Consider the following 17604-nt stretch of genomic DNA (forward strand, 5'->3'; position numbering starts at 1 on the left):
TCCTGCCCACCGGCGCTGCACCCGCGGCCTGGACCTTTCCCTCCCAGCAGATTCTGACTCTGCACCGTCTGCGACCACACGCCAGGCAAACGGGCTGCTCCTCACAACAGCTCCTTCCTTAGCAAGGAAGGGAACGAGCACAGAGAGGCCACGTGGACATCCGAAGTCACACAGGGTTGCACCCAGCAGGGGCTCGGAGCCCGTACCTGTGCCCACCCGTGGGGACGGCTCTCCAGCAGGAAGACCCCACGACTCCAAGTGTCGGCAGGACGAACTCACCTTCTGCCTGAGCCGCGTCACCAGCAAGTTCAAGAGACGCACTCTGTCTCCGAGCTTCCGGAAGGCCAGCCCAGCGGACACATGGCCAGCTTGGGCAGATCCTGCTGTAGAGGAAAGCGACTTCTGTCAGGCTCGGATCTTAAAAAATAAGGAAGGTCTTTCTGGGGGGATGAACATCACTCTCATCTCTGCCCTCTCCCTCGGTCGGGACCAGCTGCTGACCTCCTGAGTCCCCCACGGCAGCCGAGAGGTCTGGGTCCACGTGAGGGTCAGAGAGGTGTCGTAAAGTACAACCCTTACGCAAAGAAAGGCATCTTTGTGGGGAAAACTCCAACCTTACCATGTAGCACCTGACAGAGGCTCTAGTGTCTCCACTTAAATTTGGGGGCACTTTTTGAAAATGAAGAAAAAGATGTCCACATAACACATGGTTCAAGGAAAAAATCACGGCCGGGCGCGGTGCCTCACGCCTGTAATCCTAGCACTCTGGGAGGCCGAGGCAGGAGGATCGCTCAAGGTCAGGAGTTCAAGACCAGCCTGAGCAAGAGCGAGACCCCGTCTCTACTAAAAATAGAAAGAAATTAATTGGCCAAATAAAAATATATAGAAAAAATTAGCCAGGCATGGTGGCGCATGCCTGTAGTCCCAGCTGCTTGGGAGGCTGAGGCAGGAGGATCGCTTGAGCCCAGGAGTCTGAGGTTGCTGTGAGCTAGGCTGACACCACGGCACTCTAGCCCAGGCAACAGAGTGAGACTGACTCAAAAAAAGAAAAGAAGAAATCACAATGGACGTTAGAAATTATATTATTTTGAACCCAATGATAACAACACTATTTTCCCAACTTGAGTACACCTAAAGCTGTCCATTCAAGAAAATAAACACACACACATAATTTTTTTTAGAGATGGGGTTTCACTGTCACCCAGGTAGGAGTGCAGTGGCGTGATCATAGCTCAGTGTAGCTTCAAACTCCTAGGTTCAAGTGATCCTCCTGCCTCAGCCTCCCAAGTACCTGGGACTACAGCACCTGCCGCCAGGTCTGCTTGAGAGAGAGAGAGAGAGAGAGAGACAGACAGACAGACAGACAGACAGAGTGTGTGTGTGTGTGTGTGTGTGTAGTAGCAATGGGGTCTTACTACATTGCCCAAGCTGGTCTCGAACTCCTGGCCTCAAGCGATCCTCCTGCCTTGGCCTCCCAAAATGCTGGGATTACAGGCATGAGCCACCACATTCAACCCTATTTGAGAACATTTATATGCATATTTTAGAATATGGAGCGTATTTTTGAATATAAATATTTAGATGCATGTTTTAGAAAAGAAGAAAATGTGAAAATCAATGAGCTAAAATTCATCTCAAAAAATTAGAAAAATATGCTGGGTGCAGTGGCTCAGCCCCTTCTCCTACCCCCAAAGCCCCACACCCTCCCCGCAGCCTGCTATATACAGAGCACAACCCCTTCTCCTACCCCCAAAGCCCCACACCCTCCCTGCCCGCAGCCTGCTGTATACAGAGCACAGCCCCTTCTCCTACCCCCAAAGCCTCAAACCCTCCCTGCCCGCAGCCTGCTGTATACAGAGCACAGCCCCTTCTCCTACCCCCAAAGCCCCACACCCTCCCTGCAGCCTGCTGTATACAGAGCACAGCCCCTTCTCCTACCCCCAAAGCCCCACACCCTCCCTGCCCGCAGCCTGCTGTATACAGAGCACAACCCCTTCTCCTATCCCCAAAGCCCCAAACCCTCCCTGCCTGCAGCCTGCTGTATACAGAGTACAGCCCCTTTGGGGAAGAGCACCAGAGGGTCAAGGATGGAGGGAGGAGCCATGTGTGAGAGCAGCCAGAGGCAACAGAGCAAAACCTCTGGGAACCCAGCTCTGAGTTGAATCCTGCCCAGCAGCTCACTGGGCTCTCAGTGAGGGCAGGGCAGGGCCCCGAGCGTGGGCCAGGCACTGCTGTGCACCTACCAATGCTGACAGCCTGATAAAACGAAAGATAGAATGACAGGACCAAAAACTGCCCCTCACACTGAAAGCCAGGAAATCTCAACGGGAATGAAAAAGGCAACGCCAAGATGACACAGATGCTGCAAGTACGAGATGAGGCAGCCGCCACAAAATACCACAACAAGCAATTCAACACACTCGTACAACAAACGGCAAAATGAAAGTTTCAGCAGAGAAATGGAAGATGTGACGAAAATCAAAATGGAAATTTTAGAATTTAAACGGTGTTAATTTAAACAATAAGTGACAGAAAAAGAGAGTGACACTCGATGGAGGCTTATTAAAGCCCAGACTTTGAGGACGTGCCTGGGAAACGCAAGGAAGGAAGGGCTGAGAACTTGGATTTCGAGGAAGAGGAGGGTGCACAGGACAAAGGGAGGGCGAGGAGGGAGCCAGAGGCGGCCAACATTCTTGGGGCTGTGTTCTAGCTCCGCAAACCTGCGTGAGATAAGATGGACATTCAGAAAAGGGATCTTAGGGTGGGTAGAGATGTGACCTTATCTCTCCTGGGTTTGCGTCCTGGAGATAAACTTGTAATGGAAGTTTAGGAATTCACTCAGGCGGACATTCCTCAGGTGATAACGGACCACATACTCATGTGATAGGGGCTGCACCTCTTGAAGGTTTTTTGTTGTGTTTTTTTTAGGGTTGAAGGAAAAAATAAATATTTTACCTATGAACTAAAATAAGATTTTAAGGCTCACCCCTGCCCCCACCAGCTGACTAAATGGACCCACTCGTGGCCAAAGGAATATCCTAGAGCTAAATTGCCTGCCAGGAGGAAGGAGGTCAGACCTGCCTTATCATGCCCCCTCCCTTCTTGGGGACTTTCTTTGTAACCCATTAACAGGCATAATGGTATACAACACACACCTGCAGGTCCTCAATTTATGCAACAAATGTATGTCCCCTGGCTCATCTCTGATAACTCCTTATGTTAAAACATTCCAAGCCTTTAGACAAAGCTTCATGTCTTTAACCAATTACAAGCCAAAGAATCTTTAAATCCACCTATAACCTGTAAGCCTCCCCTCCCTTCGAAATGCCCCACCTTTTTGGGCCAAGCCAATGGATGGCCTCCCACGTATTGATTTATGACTTTACCTGTAACCCCCGTCTCCCTGAAATATATAAAACCAAACTGTGACCCAGCCACAGTGAGTCCACTTGCTCGAGGCTTCCTGGGCGTGGCTCCGGGTCATGGTCCTCAAATCTGGCTCAGAATAAACTTCAAATATTTCAGAGTTTGGATTTTTCCGTCCACATACGCCAAAACACATTTCTTTGTCCTATTTTGAGATGGCTCTGGGCAAACAGGAGCTCGCTGCAAGGCTGTCTTTGTGGGAGGCTGGGGAGAAATCTGCATCTGTGGAGAATCTCTGTCAAATGCAGCCAGGCCCTGCCTGTTTGATGTGGACAGGTTTGCCTCTGAATATGCAAATAAAAACGCAAATAAAAATATGCAAATAAAACACTTCCCTGAGGCTCATCCCAGAACAAGACCACCTGGGCAGCCAGCTTCCCTTCCCCCTGCCATGCCCTGTCCAGCAAAACACAGCCCCGTCCAGTCGTTTTCTCAGCACCCTCATGTCTGGAAAGAGGACCCTACGCTCCCCGGGGAGAGGACACCGTGCTCCTGCGACTCAGCGATCAGGCTCCGTTCTCTCCCTTTCAGCGCAATGAATTCTGGGGACTCCTGAGATTTTCATTTTTTCTTTACAATGGGAAACAATGATCTCTATGAATGGGCTCAGCAGAATGGAAATGGCAACAGAAAGAAAGGATAAACTCAAAGAACCAGCCAGCAGAAAGGATCCAACCTGAACGACAGAGAAAGTGAGGTGGGAGGGCAGGCGGGCCGGGGCAACCCTGGGGAGCGGTCACACCAGAGCCATCAAAGAAGCGACTGTCTTAGGGATGAGGGGGCCATGTTTCTCCTTGCTGAAAAGGAAATCAGAATAATGAAGAGGAGAAAACTAGAATGAACCTTGTGATGCCGGCTAACCACAAAGGAGCAGACTGGCCGGTGAGTCTGCCTTGAAATCAGGAACTGCCACTCACCAGAAGACACCAGCGAAGGAGAAAAAGGCAACACGTGCAACCAACAACAGACTCACATTCAGAATAAACGCCCTAAAAATCTAAGAAAACAGGCAGACAATCCAATAAAAATCCGAAACAGGCAAATGACAAGAGTGGCACGTCCTAGAAGAGGGTACTGAACGGCTAATTCCCATGGGCCGAACTGCGTTCCCCAAAACCCACAGGCTGGAGCCCAAACCCCACGTGAGTGCGTGTGGAGTTGGGGCCTGCAAGGAGGTCGTTCGGGGGAAATGAGGGTGCGAGGGTTCCCAATCCAGCAGGACTCGTGTCCTCATAGGAGGAGGAAGAGAGACCAGGACGGAGGGCGGGGAAAGGCCACGCGAGGACGCAGGGAGAAGGCGGGGCCCACAAGCCAAGCAGAGGCCTCAGAAGAAACCAGCCGCAGGCGCCCGATCTCGGACGTCCAGACTCGGGAAGTGAGAGAAAACACCTGTCGGTGGTCTGAGCCGCGTGCTCTGTGGTGCTCACTTACGGCATCCGAGCAAACCAAGACACCAGCGAACACGGGAGAGGAGGTTTGATCTCAGAGATGGACGAGGAAATGCACGTTAAGTAGGATCAGCTCCACGTCCACCTGCATGGCCACGACAGGAAGAGCTGGCTGTGTGAGTGTCGGCGGGCGCAGGTCCCTCACGCACGGCGGACAGGTGCAAACTGGCGAACACCCGGAGAACGGTCTGGCCCACCAAGCAAAACACAATGTAGGGGCCGGGCGCGGTGGCTCACGCCTGTAATCCTAGCACTCTGGGAGGCCGAGGTGGGAGGATCGCTCGAGGTCAGGAGTTCAAAACCAGCCTGAGCAAGAGCGAGACCCCGTCTCTACTAAAAATGGAAACAAATTAATTGGCTACCTAAAATATATACAAAAAATTAGCCGGGCATGGTGGTGCATGTCTATAGTCCCAGCTACTCAAGAGGCTGAGGCAGGAGGATCGCTTGAGCCTAGACAAAAAACCACACACACACACAATGCAGGTCAAAGGAGCCAGAGAGAAGCCCTCGTTCCACAAAACTCCATCCACGTGAGAACAGGGAGACCCCCTGTGGAGGGAGGAGTCGGGCGGTGGCCGACCACAGGGAGCAGGGGGCTCCTGGGAACCCTGTTTGCGGCAGGCCCTGAGCTGTGTGCCTGCACGTGGGGCCTCTCTGGAGGGCTCGCCTCGCACTCTGCAGAGACAGAGCGTGACTGGGACCGAGCACGTGGCACAGGGAGACCAGAGCTCACCCGCCGCCGCTGCTGCCACCACCTCCGAGGTGTGGACGCCGGGCTGCACGTCAGCGTGTGATGAGGACATCCTCAGAGGGTCCAACGCGTCTATCAGTTGTTCTTCCAACGTTTTAAACTTGTGCTTTAGATTTTGTACTTCTGCTTCAAAGGCCAGAGCATAATCTGCCAAAAAAGCCAGAGGACATGGTGTATACACAGCTCACACCACGGCCACCAAGGCAGAGCTGCCCACCACCGACTGACCTCTCCCTGCCCCGCCCCGAGCGGCTTCCACGCTCCCCGCACCAGCCCGAAAGGCCTCTCCCCTCATTCACGGAGCGCCCGCCAGAGACCGGCTCGGAAGTCAAGCTCTCCAAGAAGGGCTTGGCCCTTAGGAGTGAACGCCAGCCCCGCTTCCGGCCTCTGTGCACCCAGGGGAATGACTCCTGTTTCGAGTCCTCCAGCAGCCTGGTGCCACCCGTCTGCGCCCACTTGCTGCCCCACAGCCAGCGAGGCACGGGTAGGGGCTGCCCTCCTCACTCTCCCAAGGGTGCTCCTCTGGAGGAAGGGCCTGGTGCCCACCAGCCCCTGCCGCCAGCCACTAGGAGGCAGCGCAGGTCCTGGGCCAAGGCTGAGACCCTGGGTTCTTTCTCGTTTTGTGGGGGACAGGGTCTTACGAGTTGTTCGGGCTGGCTCTGGACTCCTGGGCCCAAGCTGTCCTCCCACCTCGGGCTCCAGCGTAGCTCGGACCACACCCAGCTCTACTTAATGTCTTTCTTTTTATTTTGAGACAGAGTCTGGCTAGAGTGCCGTGGTGTCAGCCTAGCTCACAGCAGCCTCAAACTCCCGGGCTCAAGGGATCCTCCTACCTCAGCCTCCCGAGTAGCTGGGACTACAGGTGCCACCACTACACCTGGTGAATTTTTTCTTTATTTAGTACAGACAGGCTCTCGCTATCACTCAGGCAGGTCTACCGTGGTTTCTACGTGTGTCAAGTAAGTCCCCTCACCTTTTCTCTTCCACTTGGCCAATGTGTAAGTTTTTTAACATGAACCTTAAGATCCCTTCTCTTGAAGGAAAAGCAGCAGTCACAACCTGCGAGACCCCCCCCAACACAAAGCCACTCGGAGCCCAGTGGAGCCGCGTCCTGCTGTCTCCCCGTCTCCCTCCCTACGGCTCACCTGGAGTGGCAGCGTCTCCTCCCGCCGCCACTGGGCCCGGCTGGTCTGCACTCTCTCCTCCCAGCCGGGCAGGCGGGCGGGTCTGCTCACTGAGCGTCTCCATGTCCCTCCTCATTTGAGCGACAGCGCCGCGCAGCCTTGCGTTCTGCTCTCGCAGCCGCTGGACCTCACCGGATGGGAAGTCTTTACTTGTTTCCTCTTCTCCACGCTGCTCCAGGAGTACCTGTCAAACAACAGAAACAAACCCAAGAAGCGAAAGGAGGGCGGTTCCGGCTGCGAATCCCCTTGCTTGTCCGACAGGCTGCGCCTTTGCCCTCCGTGGCCGCCTCTGCTCCCCGGTCCTCCAGGGCTGCAAGGACCCCCCGCCCCACCTGCCAGGAGTAAGACCGTGACGCTCAGATCCACGAAGCGCACGTATTGTCTAAGTGCAGAGTCATCAAATCCGCAGAATCGTAAAGTAGAAGGGAGGTGCCGGAGGGGCTGGGGGGAGGGGAGTTAGTGTTTAATGGGGTCAGGGTTTCAGGTTGGGATGATGAGAAAGTTCTGGAGATGGACGGTGGTGAGGTGCACAACCACATGAACGTACTTAAGGCCACGGAGCTGCACACCTGGGAACAGTTAAAACAGCAAATAGGCCGGGCGCGGTGGCTCACGCCTATAATCCCAGCACTCTGGGAGGCCGAGGCAGGTGGATCGCTCAAGGTCAGGAGTTTGAGACCAGCCTGAGCAAGAGCGAGACCCGTCTCTATTAAAAATAGAGAGATGTGATGATGCCACTGCACTCCAGCCTGGGTGAGAGTGAGACCCTGTCTTGAAACAAACAAAATAACCCAATGACGCCAACAGGATAGGAAGCATCATTTCAAATTCTAGAAATAAACAAGTCACTTGGCTTCATGGCCAGTGATGATGTGCTGGGGGCCGAGCGTTCTCTCCCTGCCAGCCCTGCTGCTGCCCGGCCTCAGCGCCCGCCTGCCAGGCTGCCCGTCCTCCACGGGCCCACAGCGCCCGCCTGCCTGGGCTGCCCGTCCTCCTCGGGCCTCAGCGCCCGCCTGCCCAGGCCGCCCATCCTCCATGGGCCTGCGGCAGAGCCCGGCCATCCCTGTGTTGTGATGACTCTCGCGCCTGACCGAGACAGGAGCCCGGCGTGAGCTCCGACTGTGTGCGCTAGAACTGAACGTTCTGCAGAGAAGACACAGAGTTCCCCGCCCTATAAGCTTCTTAGGGGATAGGTGTTAAATAAATGAATAAGCGACAAGTTACATTCTTTTTTTTTTTTTTGAGACAGAGTCTCACTCTGTTGCCCGGGCTAGAGTACTGTGGCGTCAGCCTAGCTCACAGCAACCTCAAACTCCTGGGCTCAAGCGATCCTCCTGCCTCAGCCTCCCGAGTAGCTGGGACTACAGGCATGCGCCACCATGCCCGGCTAATTTTCTCTATATATATTGGTTGTCCAGTTAATTTTCTTTCTGTTTATAGTAGAGACGGGGTCTCACTCTTGCTCAGACTGGTCTTGAACTCCTGACCTTGAGCGATCCACCCGCCTTGGCCTCCCAGAGTGCTGGGATTATATAGGCATGAGCCACCACACCTGGCCCCAAAATTCTTAACTATAGTTAATATGTGGGTCTCACACACACGTGGCCACCTCAGCACTCCTGGCGGAAACAAACCTGGGCAGAAAAGCAAGTGGACGAGGAGAGGAAGTGGGACGGCGGCTGCCTTGGGCGGGGAGGTGGGGCCCACAGGGTGGGGCATGGGCATCTGGGGCGGGGGCTGGAACGCTCCCCACCTTGTTAGCACGGGACACTTGCCTAACTCACTGACCTGTACATTTAAGATGCGTGTGTCTCGTGTGTGTAAACACACCTGTGGAAAAGAAATGCCACTTGCAGGCTGGAGACAGCCCTCCCTCGTCAGGCCCCTCATCTCTCAGCCTCGTGCTGTCCTGGCCCCTCGGACCCCTACCCAGCCCCTCGGCCGTGGACGCGGCTCTGCTCTCACAGGCCGAGACAGTGCAGGCATGTTCCTCCCCGTCCCGCATGTCAGGGCACACGGCACCAGCCTCCAATTCGAAGGAGCTGGGAGACCCTGGCACAGGCCAAGCCCTCAGCTACAACACAAAGGAAACCAGCGCTGCCCTGACAGGGGCGGGCTCAGAGCGCCCGCCGCGGCCCTGCTGAGACGGACGCCACGCCAGCGACCTCAGCAACGTCTGGCGTCTGAAAGCGTTTGGAGCTGGGGTTTTCAGAGCTTCCAAATGTGAGAGACGCAAGGAAGACCCTGCTATGTGTTCATCCTAACTCTGTAACTACTTCGGTACGCGCTCACCGGCCGAGAAACCTCGCCCACAGCCGGTGCTCACGGTCCACACGACAGCTTGTGCTGTGCATTGACGACGGGTCCGTTCTGCTCTTGTGTGATGAGGAAAGCTTTAAAGCACTGGAAGCTTGTTTCACTTTATAGGCAGCTTTACTTGTCACGTAAATCAGAATAGGTAACATATACGTGTATGTTTTCATTACGTTATTTTTCAATGTTGACATTTTATTTTGATAAATGAAAAATTAGAAAATTCATATCATGGCTGTCGGCTAAAGTCTCGGCTCGGCTGTGTGCGTTCACCTGTGGCTGTCCACTATAGTCGCGGCTCGTACCAAAGTGGTTAAATCCTCAGACTGACCTCGCTAGTGAAACCAGTCATTGAAAAAGGAACACGACAGAAAGACTTGGCTCCGGTTTGGGGAAGCTGCTGCTTACTGAAGCCGGGAGGGAAGGGCCGGCAAGGAGGCTCAGGGAGGAGAGGGTGTGCGGGGCGGGCGCTCACCTGTGCCCCTGGCGTGGGGAGTCCGTGTGTCCTCAGCGCCTGCACGGCCTGGTCTCGCTCTGAGGTCACCGCCTTCAGCGCCGCCTCCTGCTCCCGCAGCGCCCGCTTGGCCTCCTGCAGCTTGGCGGCCGCCTGGAAAACAGGCAGGCTCAGGGTGTCTGCAGTTGCCGGGCAGTGCCAGCCTCAGACAGAGAGACCGCTCCCCCCTGCTTAGCAAGCGCACGGCAGACGCAGGCGAGAAATCCTTGGAGGACCTGGGCCACAGTGACGCTCTGAGTTGGGGTGTCCCCACGGTAGCCAGCAGCTAAACCCTTCCTGCCCAGTGCCCCGGCCACCCCCGCAGGGCCACAGCACGGGGGCAGGGGTCGCCTGGCACCGCCAGAAACATGCAGCTGCTCAGCTGGAGAAACAGCACGTGCAACAGAGCTCGGCAAAGGGGAGACGGGGCAGCAGCACATTTTCTTTTTTGAGACAGAGTCTCACTCTGTTGCCCGGGCTAGAGTGCCGTGGTGTCAGCCTAGCTCACAGCAACCTCCAACTCCTGGGCTCAAGCCATCCTCCTGCCTCAGCCTCCCGAGTAGCTGGGACTACAGGCATGTGCCACCACGCCTGGCTAATTTTTTCTATATATTTTTAGCTGTCCAAGTAATTTTCTTTCTATTTTTATTAGTAGAGACGGGGTCTCACTCTTGCTCAGGCTGGTCTTGAAATCCTGAACTCAACGATCCTCCCGCCTCGGCCTCCCAGAGTGCTAGCATTACAGGCGTGAGACCCCTCGCCCGGCAAGCAGCACATTTTTACTGCTGTAATTTTTGTTGCTAGAAATCAAACTGCTAGAAATCAACTGTGAGGTTTAGGGTTTTCAATTTAAGGAAGGATTTGGTGAGAGCCCCGCCCCCCCCTTGCCGAAGGGCTGAGAAGGCCCCGGTGACGCCGCGGCCACACACACCTGGTCTCTCGCCGAGGTCAGACCCTGAATCAAGGCCTCTGACTTTTGGATCTGGTCCCTTTCCACGTGGTCACAGCGGCGCTGCCAGTCCAGGCCCAGCTGCACCTGTTCGCGCTGCAGGCTCTGCTCCCTCTCGACTGCCAGGGACAGCTGCCGCTTGTACCTACGGACACAGCCACGCCGCCCGACGTCACCGTCTCCCGCGCCCCCCCACTGCAAAGCGGGGCGTGGAGGGCAACGAGGAGGAGCTGCCGCTCGCCCTCCCCGTCCCAGGGACGCGCCGGCCCAGGACAGACACGCAGGATGGCCAGGAAGAGAGGCAAGCAGGTGTCAGGCCCGACACTGTCAAAGAGGGTGACCACACTCAGAAAGAAGAACAGGTATGTGAGAAGAGAGGGAATAAAGCCAATAACCTTTAAAAAGATAAGAAAAATTGTTACGCACAGAAATTTGAGAGGATTTTCAGTTGTGAGAAGCAAACAACTAGAGCAGTGCAGACACAGCTGAAGAGCAAAACTCGAGAGAACCTTCCAGGACATAGTGCAAAGGGACAAAGGGACGGAAAAAGTTAGGAGGACAAGAGGTTTGGTTCTGTCTCGCAGGGGGTCTGACAGATCAGAACGGAGGGAGATGTCATCCAGGAAGGAGAGGGGTAAACCCGCCAGGTCAGAGCAAGAGCTGGGTCTTCGGGCTGAGGGATCCACCCTGCGCCAGACAGCTTCAAAGACCCGTGCATACACTGCCAGGGCAGACTGTGGACTACCGAGGACAAGGAGGAAAGCCAGAAGATTTTCCAGAGAGCGAGAGAGAAGTGTGCCGACATTAGCCTTCCTGCCAGCAAGGCTGGGGCTGGAAGACAACAGGCCATGCATGGGGGCGGAGTCTCGGCCCCAAGAGCCCCGCCCCTGAGTGTGGGCCCCGCCCACCCCAGGTGGTGACACAGTGACGTGGAACCATACAAGACTGGATGGAGACCCCTGCTGTGAGCGGGTCCCAGGACCTGAGGGTGAGTCTTGGCGCCCAGAGCTACTCCAGCTGGCAGCCAGCAAGGAAGGGACCTCAGCCCCACGGCTACTAGAACTGATTCCTGCCCTCCGGGACTGGAGCCTCAGAGGAGAGGGCAGGCCTGGCCGCACCCTCCCTCTGCCTGGGGAGAGCCAGGCCCAGACCAATGGCCAAGAAACCAAAATGATAAATGGGTGTTGTTTGAAGCTTCCTTCCCGTTAATTTTTTACCTAGAAATAACAAAGTAACACACAATTGGTTTTAAAATCCAGAGGGGAAATGGTCTGGGACAGGGGTGGAGATCCCCGGCCTTAAGGCTACATGTGGCCTTTTAAAATTGCAACTTGACAAGAAGTTGTAAGTACATTCACCCAAATGCAACACAGCACCGTCAGTGTTGTCAGGTGCTAAAGTTGCATGATGTATGCAGTGTGGGTTTGCCATATTCTGAAGTGTGTTGGCTATGGCAGGGACAGGTGTCAGCCAAAATTTTACCTCGGCAAGAACAGACAGTTAAATTTTACGAAGAACAGAATCAGCACTGTGAATTATTGAAAGAAGATTTCTACAAGAATGCAGCATTTCTGTGTGATACCATGTCAAATCAAAACAACTGGACCATTTCTTTGCAAGGCAAAACTAAGTGTGTATAGGATACGTGGCAAAAACTCCAAGTATTTTGAAAAAAGCTATCTTTTTTTCAAAACACTTCTTCAAAAGGAAATTTCAGATGAACATTTCCCCGGTTAGCAAAGGTCACTGGTGAGCAGGATATATAAGCGAATCATCTGCAGAATACGCAGCGGTTAAGACCTGTTAATTGGGGAACACAATGGAAGGTTCACTGACTTTGAGCATCGCAACACACTCAAATTAGCATTTCAGCCTCACCTAGTTGGTACCACCAAGACACCTAAAGAACTTCAGCCGGAATTGACTGAGCTCTCAGCAGATGACATTTTAACGTCATTATCGATGCTAAGGAAGATCCCATTGAAATATGGAAAAATGCAGCAGAATACCCACGCCTACAGCAACATGCCCGAGAAATACCTTCTTGCTTTTCAACCACTTGTTGCTGTGAGTCTACATTCTCCTACCTGACCCTGATCAAGACGCCCTTAGGGTCACAGGTGACAGATGCCCATCTGCATCCGACCTCCAGGCTGCCACCAAACATTCAAATGCTTCCCAACAAAAAGCGGACACAACAAAGTCATCAGAAGGTTTGTTAACTTTAACATTAACAAATGGTGGCCGGGCACAGTGGCTGACGCCTGTAATCCTAGCTCTCCGGGAGGCCGAGGCAGGAGGATCGTTTGAGCTCAAGGAGCTCGAAACCAGCCTGAGCAAGAGCGAGACCCCGTCTCTACTATAAATAGAAAGAAATTAATTGGCCAACTAATATATATACAAAAAATTAGCCGGGCATGGTGGCGCATGCCTGTAGTCCCAGCTACTCGGGAGGCTGAGGCAGGAGGATTGCTTGAGCCCAGGAGTTTGAGGTTGCTGTGAGCTAGGCTGACGCCACGGCACTCACTCTAGCCTGGGCAACAAAGTGAGACTCTGTCTCAAAAAAAACATAGCTCACGCCTGTAATCCTAGCTCTTGGGAGGCCGAGGCGGGCGGATTGCTCAAGGTCAGGAGTTCAAAACCAGCCTGAGCAAGAGCGAGACCCCGTCTCTACTATAAATAGAAAGAAATTAATTGGCCAACTGATATATATATAAAAAATTAGCCGGGCATGGTGGCGCATGCCTGTAGTCCCAGCTACTCGGGAGGCTGAGGCAGAAGGATCACTGGAGCCCAGGAGTTTGAGGTTGCTGTGAGCCAGGCTGACGCCACGGCACTCACTCTAGCCTGGACAACAAAGCGAGACTCTGTCTCAAAAAAAAAAAAAAAAAAACATAAAAATTAAATAAAATAAATTTAAAAAATGGTTTTCATTTTTTTCAATTATGAAGTACATGGCAGTTAGATTTTTACAAAGTAATATACATTTTTAAGTATATCTAACTGAAGTTTCCTGAACGTGGCCTTATTTGATTGCCGCTAAGTTAATGAGGCCTCCAACATGAAAAAGTTCCCCACCTGTGGTTTGTAATCTTGTAACTAAACTGTTAAATTACCATTCGCGCCAGAAGGCAGAAATAAAGATTTTAAGAAATATAAGGCTCCAGTTCATTGTCTATCGATCTGTTTTGAAAAGAAATGACCCAAGGGTGCGCTGGAACAGGGCTTCTCAACTGTTGGGAAGGGCCAGTAACTCGTTTAAATTTCCACGCCACTGAGGACGACACTTACCGTGTTTCCCCGAAAATAAGACCTATCCATAAAATAAGCCCTAGCAGGATTTCTAAGCATTTGCACAATATAAGCCCTACCCCAAAAATAAGCCCTAGTGACAGGCGTGGCTACGCAGCGCATCTGCACAACCCATGCATTTTGTCGTGGAGCGGGAAAGAAGATGAGCAGCCCTTGTCATCTGCCCCAGGAGAGCTCTATGGCTCGACATGAGAGATTGGGGCCGATGGTTCTAAAGGAAACAGAGTCGCAAGAAATTCAGGATGGAATTCGGGGTTTGGAGAGTTAGGATGATGTTCCAGAAGAAGACGACTTAACTCTATTTGAATAAATGTAGATTGTTGTACCGTACTAAAAAAAAAATAACACAACCCCTGAAAATAAGCCCTAGGGTGTCTTCTTGAGGAAAAATAAACATAAGACCTTGTCTTATTTTCGGGGAAACATGGTAGTAAAGTGCTACTGCAACAGAGGTGTGGCCTGGAAAAAACGGCAAAAACACTTTCTGTCTCTAAAGCTGCATCCCGGCCTCCAGTCGGTGCTAGGAGGGGCAGGTGAGTCTTCTGTCCTTTGTGCATCAGGAGACGGCCCAGCCCGGCCTGGCAAAGGGAGACTCTGGGCAGAGGAGGTCAGAGGTTGTCTTCAGCAGAGATGGGGGGATCAGGATTATCACCTGTAGTTGCCTGAAGCTGAGAACCCATCCTTTAAAAGCTCTGTGTTTCCAAGAATGTTCAGGAAGTTTGGGTTTTTTCTGAGACGAGAACTGCCATTTTTTCCTCCTTTGCTGGCAAAGTAGACTCTCTCTTTCCTCCCTCCTCAAACCGCTTGCCCTGGTTATTCCGCCTCAGGGACAAGTGCCGAGTTTTTGGTAACACTAGCACACACAGTTTTTAATCCCTGTAACTACAGAATGTAAATAAATCTTTAAAACATCGCCTGGTGGCTTCGACGCCAGGCTTGTCTTCCCGTTTTAAACAACCAGGACAAAAACACGAAGCAGCTCTCACTTCCCAGACAACAGGCAGGCAGCACCACGGTCCCTCAGAGAAGGGGCCTCACAGGATGCGCCTAACCGCTGCTGGCTTTCCCTCGGGAGTGCCTTCTAGAGCCGGGGCGCGAACCCAAGCAAGGCACGGTGGCCTTGAGCGCTGAGGAAGAAGAGGGTCGGAGTCGGGGAAGCTGAGGGGGCTGAAGGGGACCTCAGGAGGCAGAGCACCAGCGCGCAGGCAGCTCCTGCAAGCTGCCCAGGGCCCCTGGGAACCGCGGCTGACAACTGCGTTGCAGACGCACTAGGGACAGCAGAGGCTGGGCAAAGAGCAACGGCTGGGACAGAGCAGCTGGCAGGGAGCTGCACCGAGTCCCAGAGCTTGCCAGGGCGGCCCGGCTGGGGAGTGCTCAGGGGAGGCCCTGTCACAGCGCTGGCTTCTCTAGCCGTGCCCTGCGGAGATTTAAAGCCAGTCTCAAGGGCCGGTGGCAGTGGCTCACATCTGTAATCCTAGCACTCTGAGAGGCAGGCGGAGCGCTCAAGGTCAGGAGTTTGAGACCAGCCTGAGCAAGAGCGAGACCCCGTCTCTACTAAAAATAGAAAGAAATTAAATTGGCCAACTAAAAATATATAGAAAAAATTAGCCGGGCATGGTGACTTGTGCCTATAGTCCCAGCTACTCGGGAGGCTGAGGCAGAAGTATTGCTGGAGCCCAGGAGTTTGAGGTTGCTGTGAGCTAGGCTGACGCCACAGCACTCTAGCCCGGGCAACAGAGTGAGACTCTGTCTCAAAATTATAAATAAATGAATAAAATAAAACCAGTCTCAAGAGGATTAGGCTGCTGTGCAGGTACTTAACTGCAGCCAAACAAAGGCAGCACTTGTTAAAGGAGAAAACAGAAGCAGACACTCACCAGCACAATATTCATTCACGATGTCTGACAACCAGTACACACTTTCTAGGTGTGCAAGGAAGCAGGAACAATGTGGCCTCTATTCAGCAGGAAAATGAGAATACAAACAGACCCAGACACAGAGACACACTGGAATTAGCAAATTAGTACAAAAACATTTTACAACCGTTATTACAAATACGTTCAGAGACTTAAAGGCAACCGTGCAAATAATGACAGAAATAAATTATATAAACAAGACTAAATGGACCATTAAGAGCTGAAAAATAAAATGTATTAAGTAGAAAACCCACCAGACTTAACAGCAGATGAGACACTGTAGAAAGAAAGGTCAGTGAACAGGAAAATACCAAAAGAGAAATGATTTGGACAGAAGCACAGAGAGCAAAAGGAGTGAACATGGCGCACAGAGCTGCAGGGACCGCGTGGGCCCCCACACAAGCACCAGCCGGCACTCGCGCACCTGGAGTCCCAGAAGGAGGAAACACTCGGGCTCACTCACAGGACTCCCCACGGTGTGCAGCAGTCGGGGTTCTACAGATCAGTGACAAAGAGGAAAATGTAAAACCACAGGCAAAAGGCTTATTATATACAGAGGAACAAAGAATGGCCAAAGCCCCCTCATAAGAAGGCAACAAAATACCTTTACCATGCGGAAAGAAAAAAACTCTCCACCTAGAATTTTTCATCTAGTGAAAATGCTCCTCAGAAAGATTAAGGCGAGAAAGTTTCAGACACACAGAAGCTGAGATAACTCATGAGCTACAGATCTGCACTGCAGGAAACCCAAAAGGAAGGTTTGAGGGCTGAAGAAAAATGATTCCATGTGGAAACTTCAAATCTGATTTTTTAAAAGTGAAGAGAATCAGAAATAAATATTGGAAAAAGTATAAATTTTTTTTCTTATTTTTTAAGTTTTTATAAATGATAGTTGTCTGATCAAAGCAAAAATAACTCTCCCTATACGTGTAAAACATAAGAAAATGGTAAAAAAGAAGAAAAGGCATAAATCCTGTACCTTGAGCAGGATCATAAATTGAGGGGGTTGAATCGAAGGGTTTTCCCTCGAAGAGATAAACGTTATTTACAGACAGAGACTGTGGATCTAGGTCGGGCGCAATGCTCTGCACCTGCGATCAGCACTTTGGGAAGCAGAGGCAGGAGGATCGCTTGAGCTCAGGAGTTCAAGGTTACAAGGAGCTGTGATTCTGCCAGTGTACTCTAAGCCTGGGTGACAGAGTGAGACCTTGTCTGAAAGAGAGAGAGAAAGAGAAAGAGAAAGAGAAAGAGAAAGAGAAAGAGAAAGAGAAAGAGAAAGAGAAAGAGAAAGAGAAGAGAGAAAGAGAAGAGAGAAAGAGAGAGAGAAAAAGAAAGGTAGACTGCGCATCTTATAAATTTCAGAACAACCATGAAATACATAAAGCAGAGAGATTTACACAATCAAACAACTGGAAATAAAATGGAATACTAAAAATATTCAACTTTTCATTTTTTATATTTATTAATTATTTATGTTTTGAAGACAGAGTCTTGTCTTGTTGCCCAGGCCGGAGTGCAGTGGTGTCTTCATAGCTCACTGCAGCCTCCAACTCCTGGGCTCAATGATCTTCCTGCCTCAGTCTTTTGAGTAGCTGGGACCACAGGCCTGATGCCACATTGGGCCAATTTTTTGTATTATTTGATAGAGAAGGGGGTCTTGCTCTTGCTCAGGCTGGTCTTGAACTCCTGGCCTCGAGCCATCCTCCCGCCTCGGCCTCCCAGAGTACTGGGGTTACAGCGTGAGCCACTGCAGACGGCCCCAACTACTTTTTAAAGGGCAGTGAAGCTGGGTGCGGTGGCTCATGCCTG

The 17604-nt window shown here is 52.2% G+C and overlaps 1 protein-coding gene across 3 annotated transcripts in view; it reads right to left on the reverse strand.

The window, feature by feature from the left end:
* The window catches only part of CCDC57 (coiled-coil domain containing 57), a 100485-nt gene that overhangs the window by 49271 nt on the left and 33610 nt on the right, over positions 1-17604 (reverse strand). For 2 of the 3 annotated variants that reach the window (XM_075999839.1, XM_075999841.1), the window contains exons 9-13: positions 10550-10712; positions 9601-9732; positions 6774-6996; positions 5611-5775; positions 280-383 (exon numbers count right to left, since the gene is read on the reverse strand). In XM_075999839.1, the coding sequence (XP_075855954.1) occupies positions 280-383; positions 5611-5775; positions 6774-6996; positions 9601-9732; positions 10550-10712 (787 nt within the window). The remainder of the gene's footprint in view (positions 1-279; positions 384-5610; positions 5776-6773; positions 6997-9600; positions 9733-10549; positions 10713-17604) is intronic. The other variant, XM_075999840.1, reaches the window with a different exon arrangement.

Source organism: Microcebus murinus, unplaced genomic scaffold, assembly GCF_040939455.1.
Source record: "Microcebus murinus isolate Inina unplaced genomic scaffold, M.murinus_Inina_mat1.0 scaf010_hap2_Mmur4.0, whole genome shotgun sequence".
NCBI classification, from domain to species: domain Eukaryota; kingdom Metazoa; phylum Chordata; class Mammalia; order Primates; family Cheirogaleidae; genus Microcebus; species Microcebus murinus.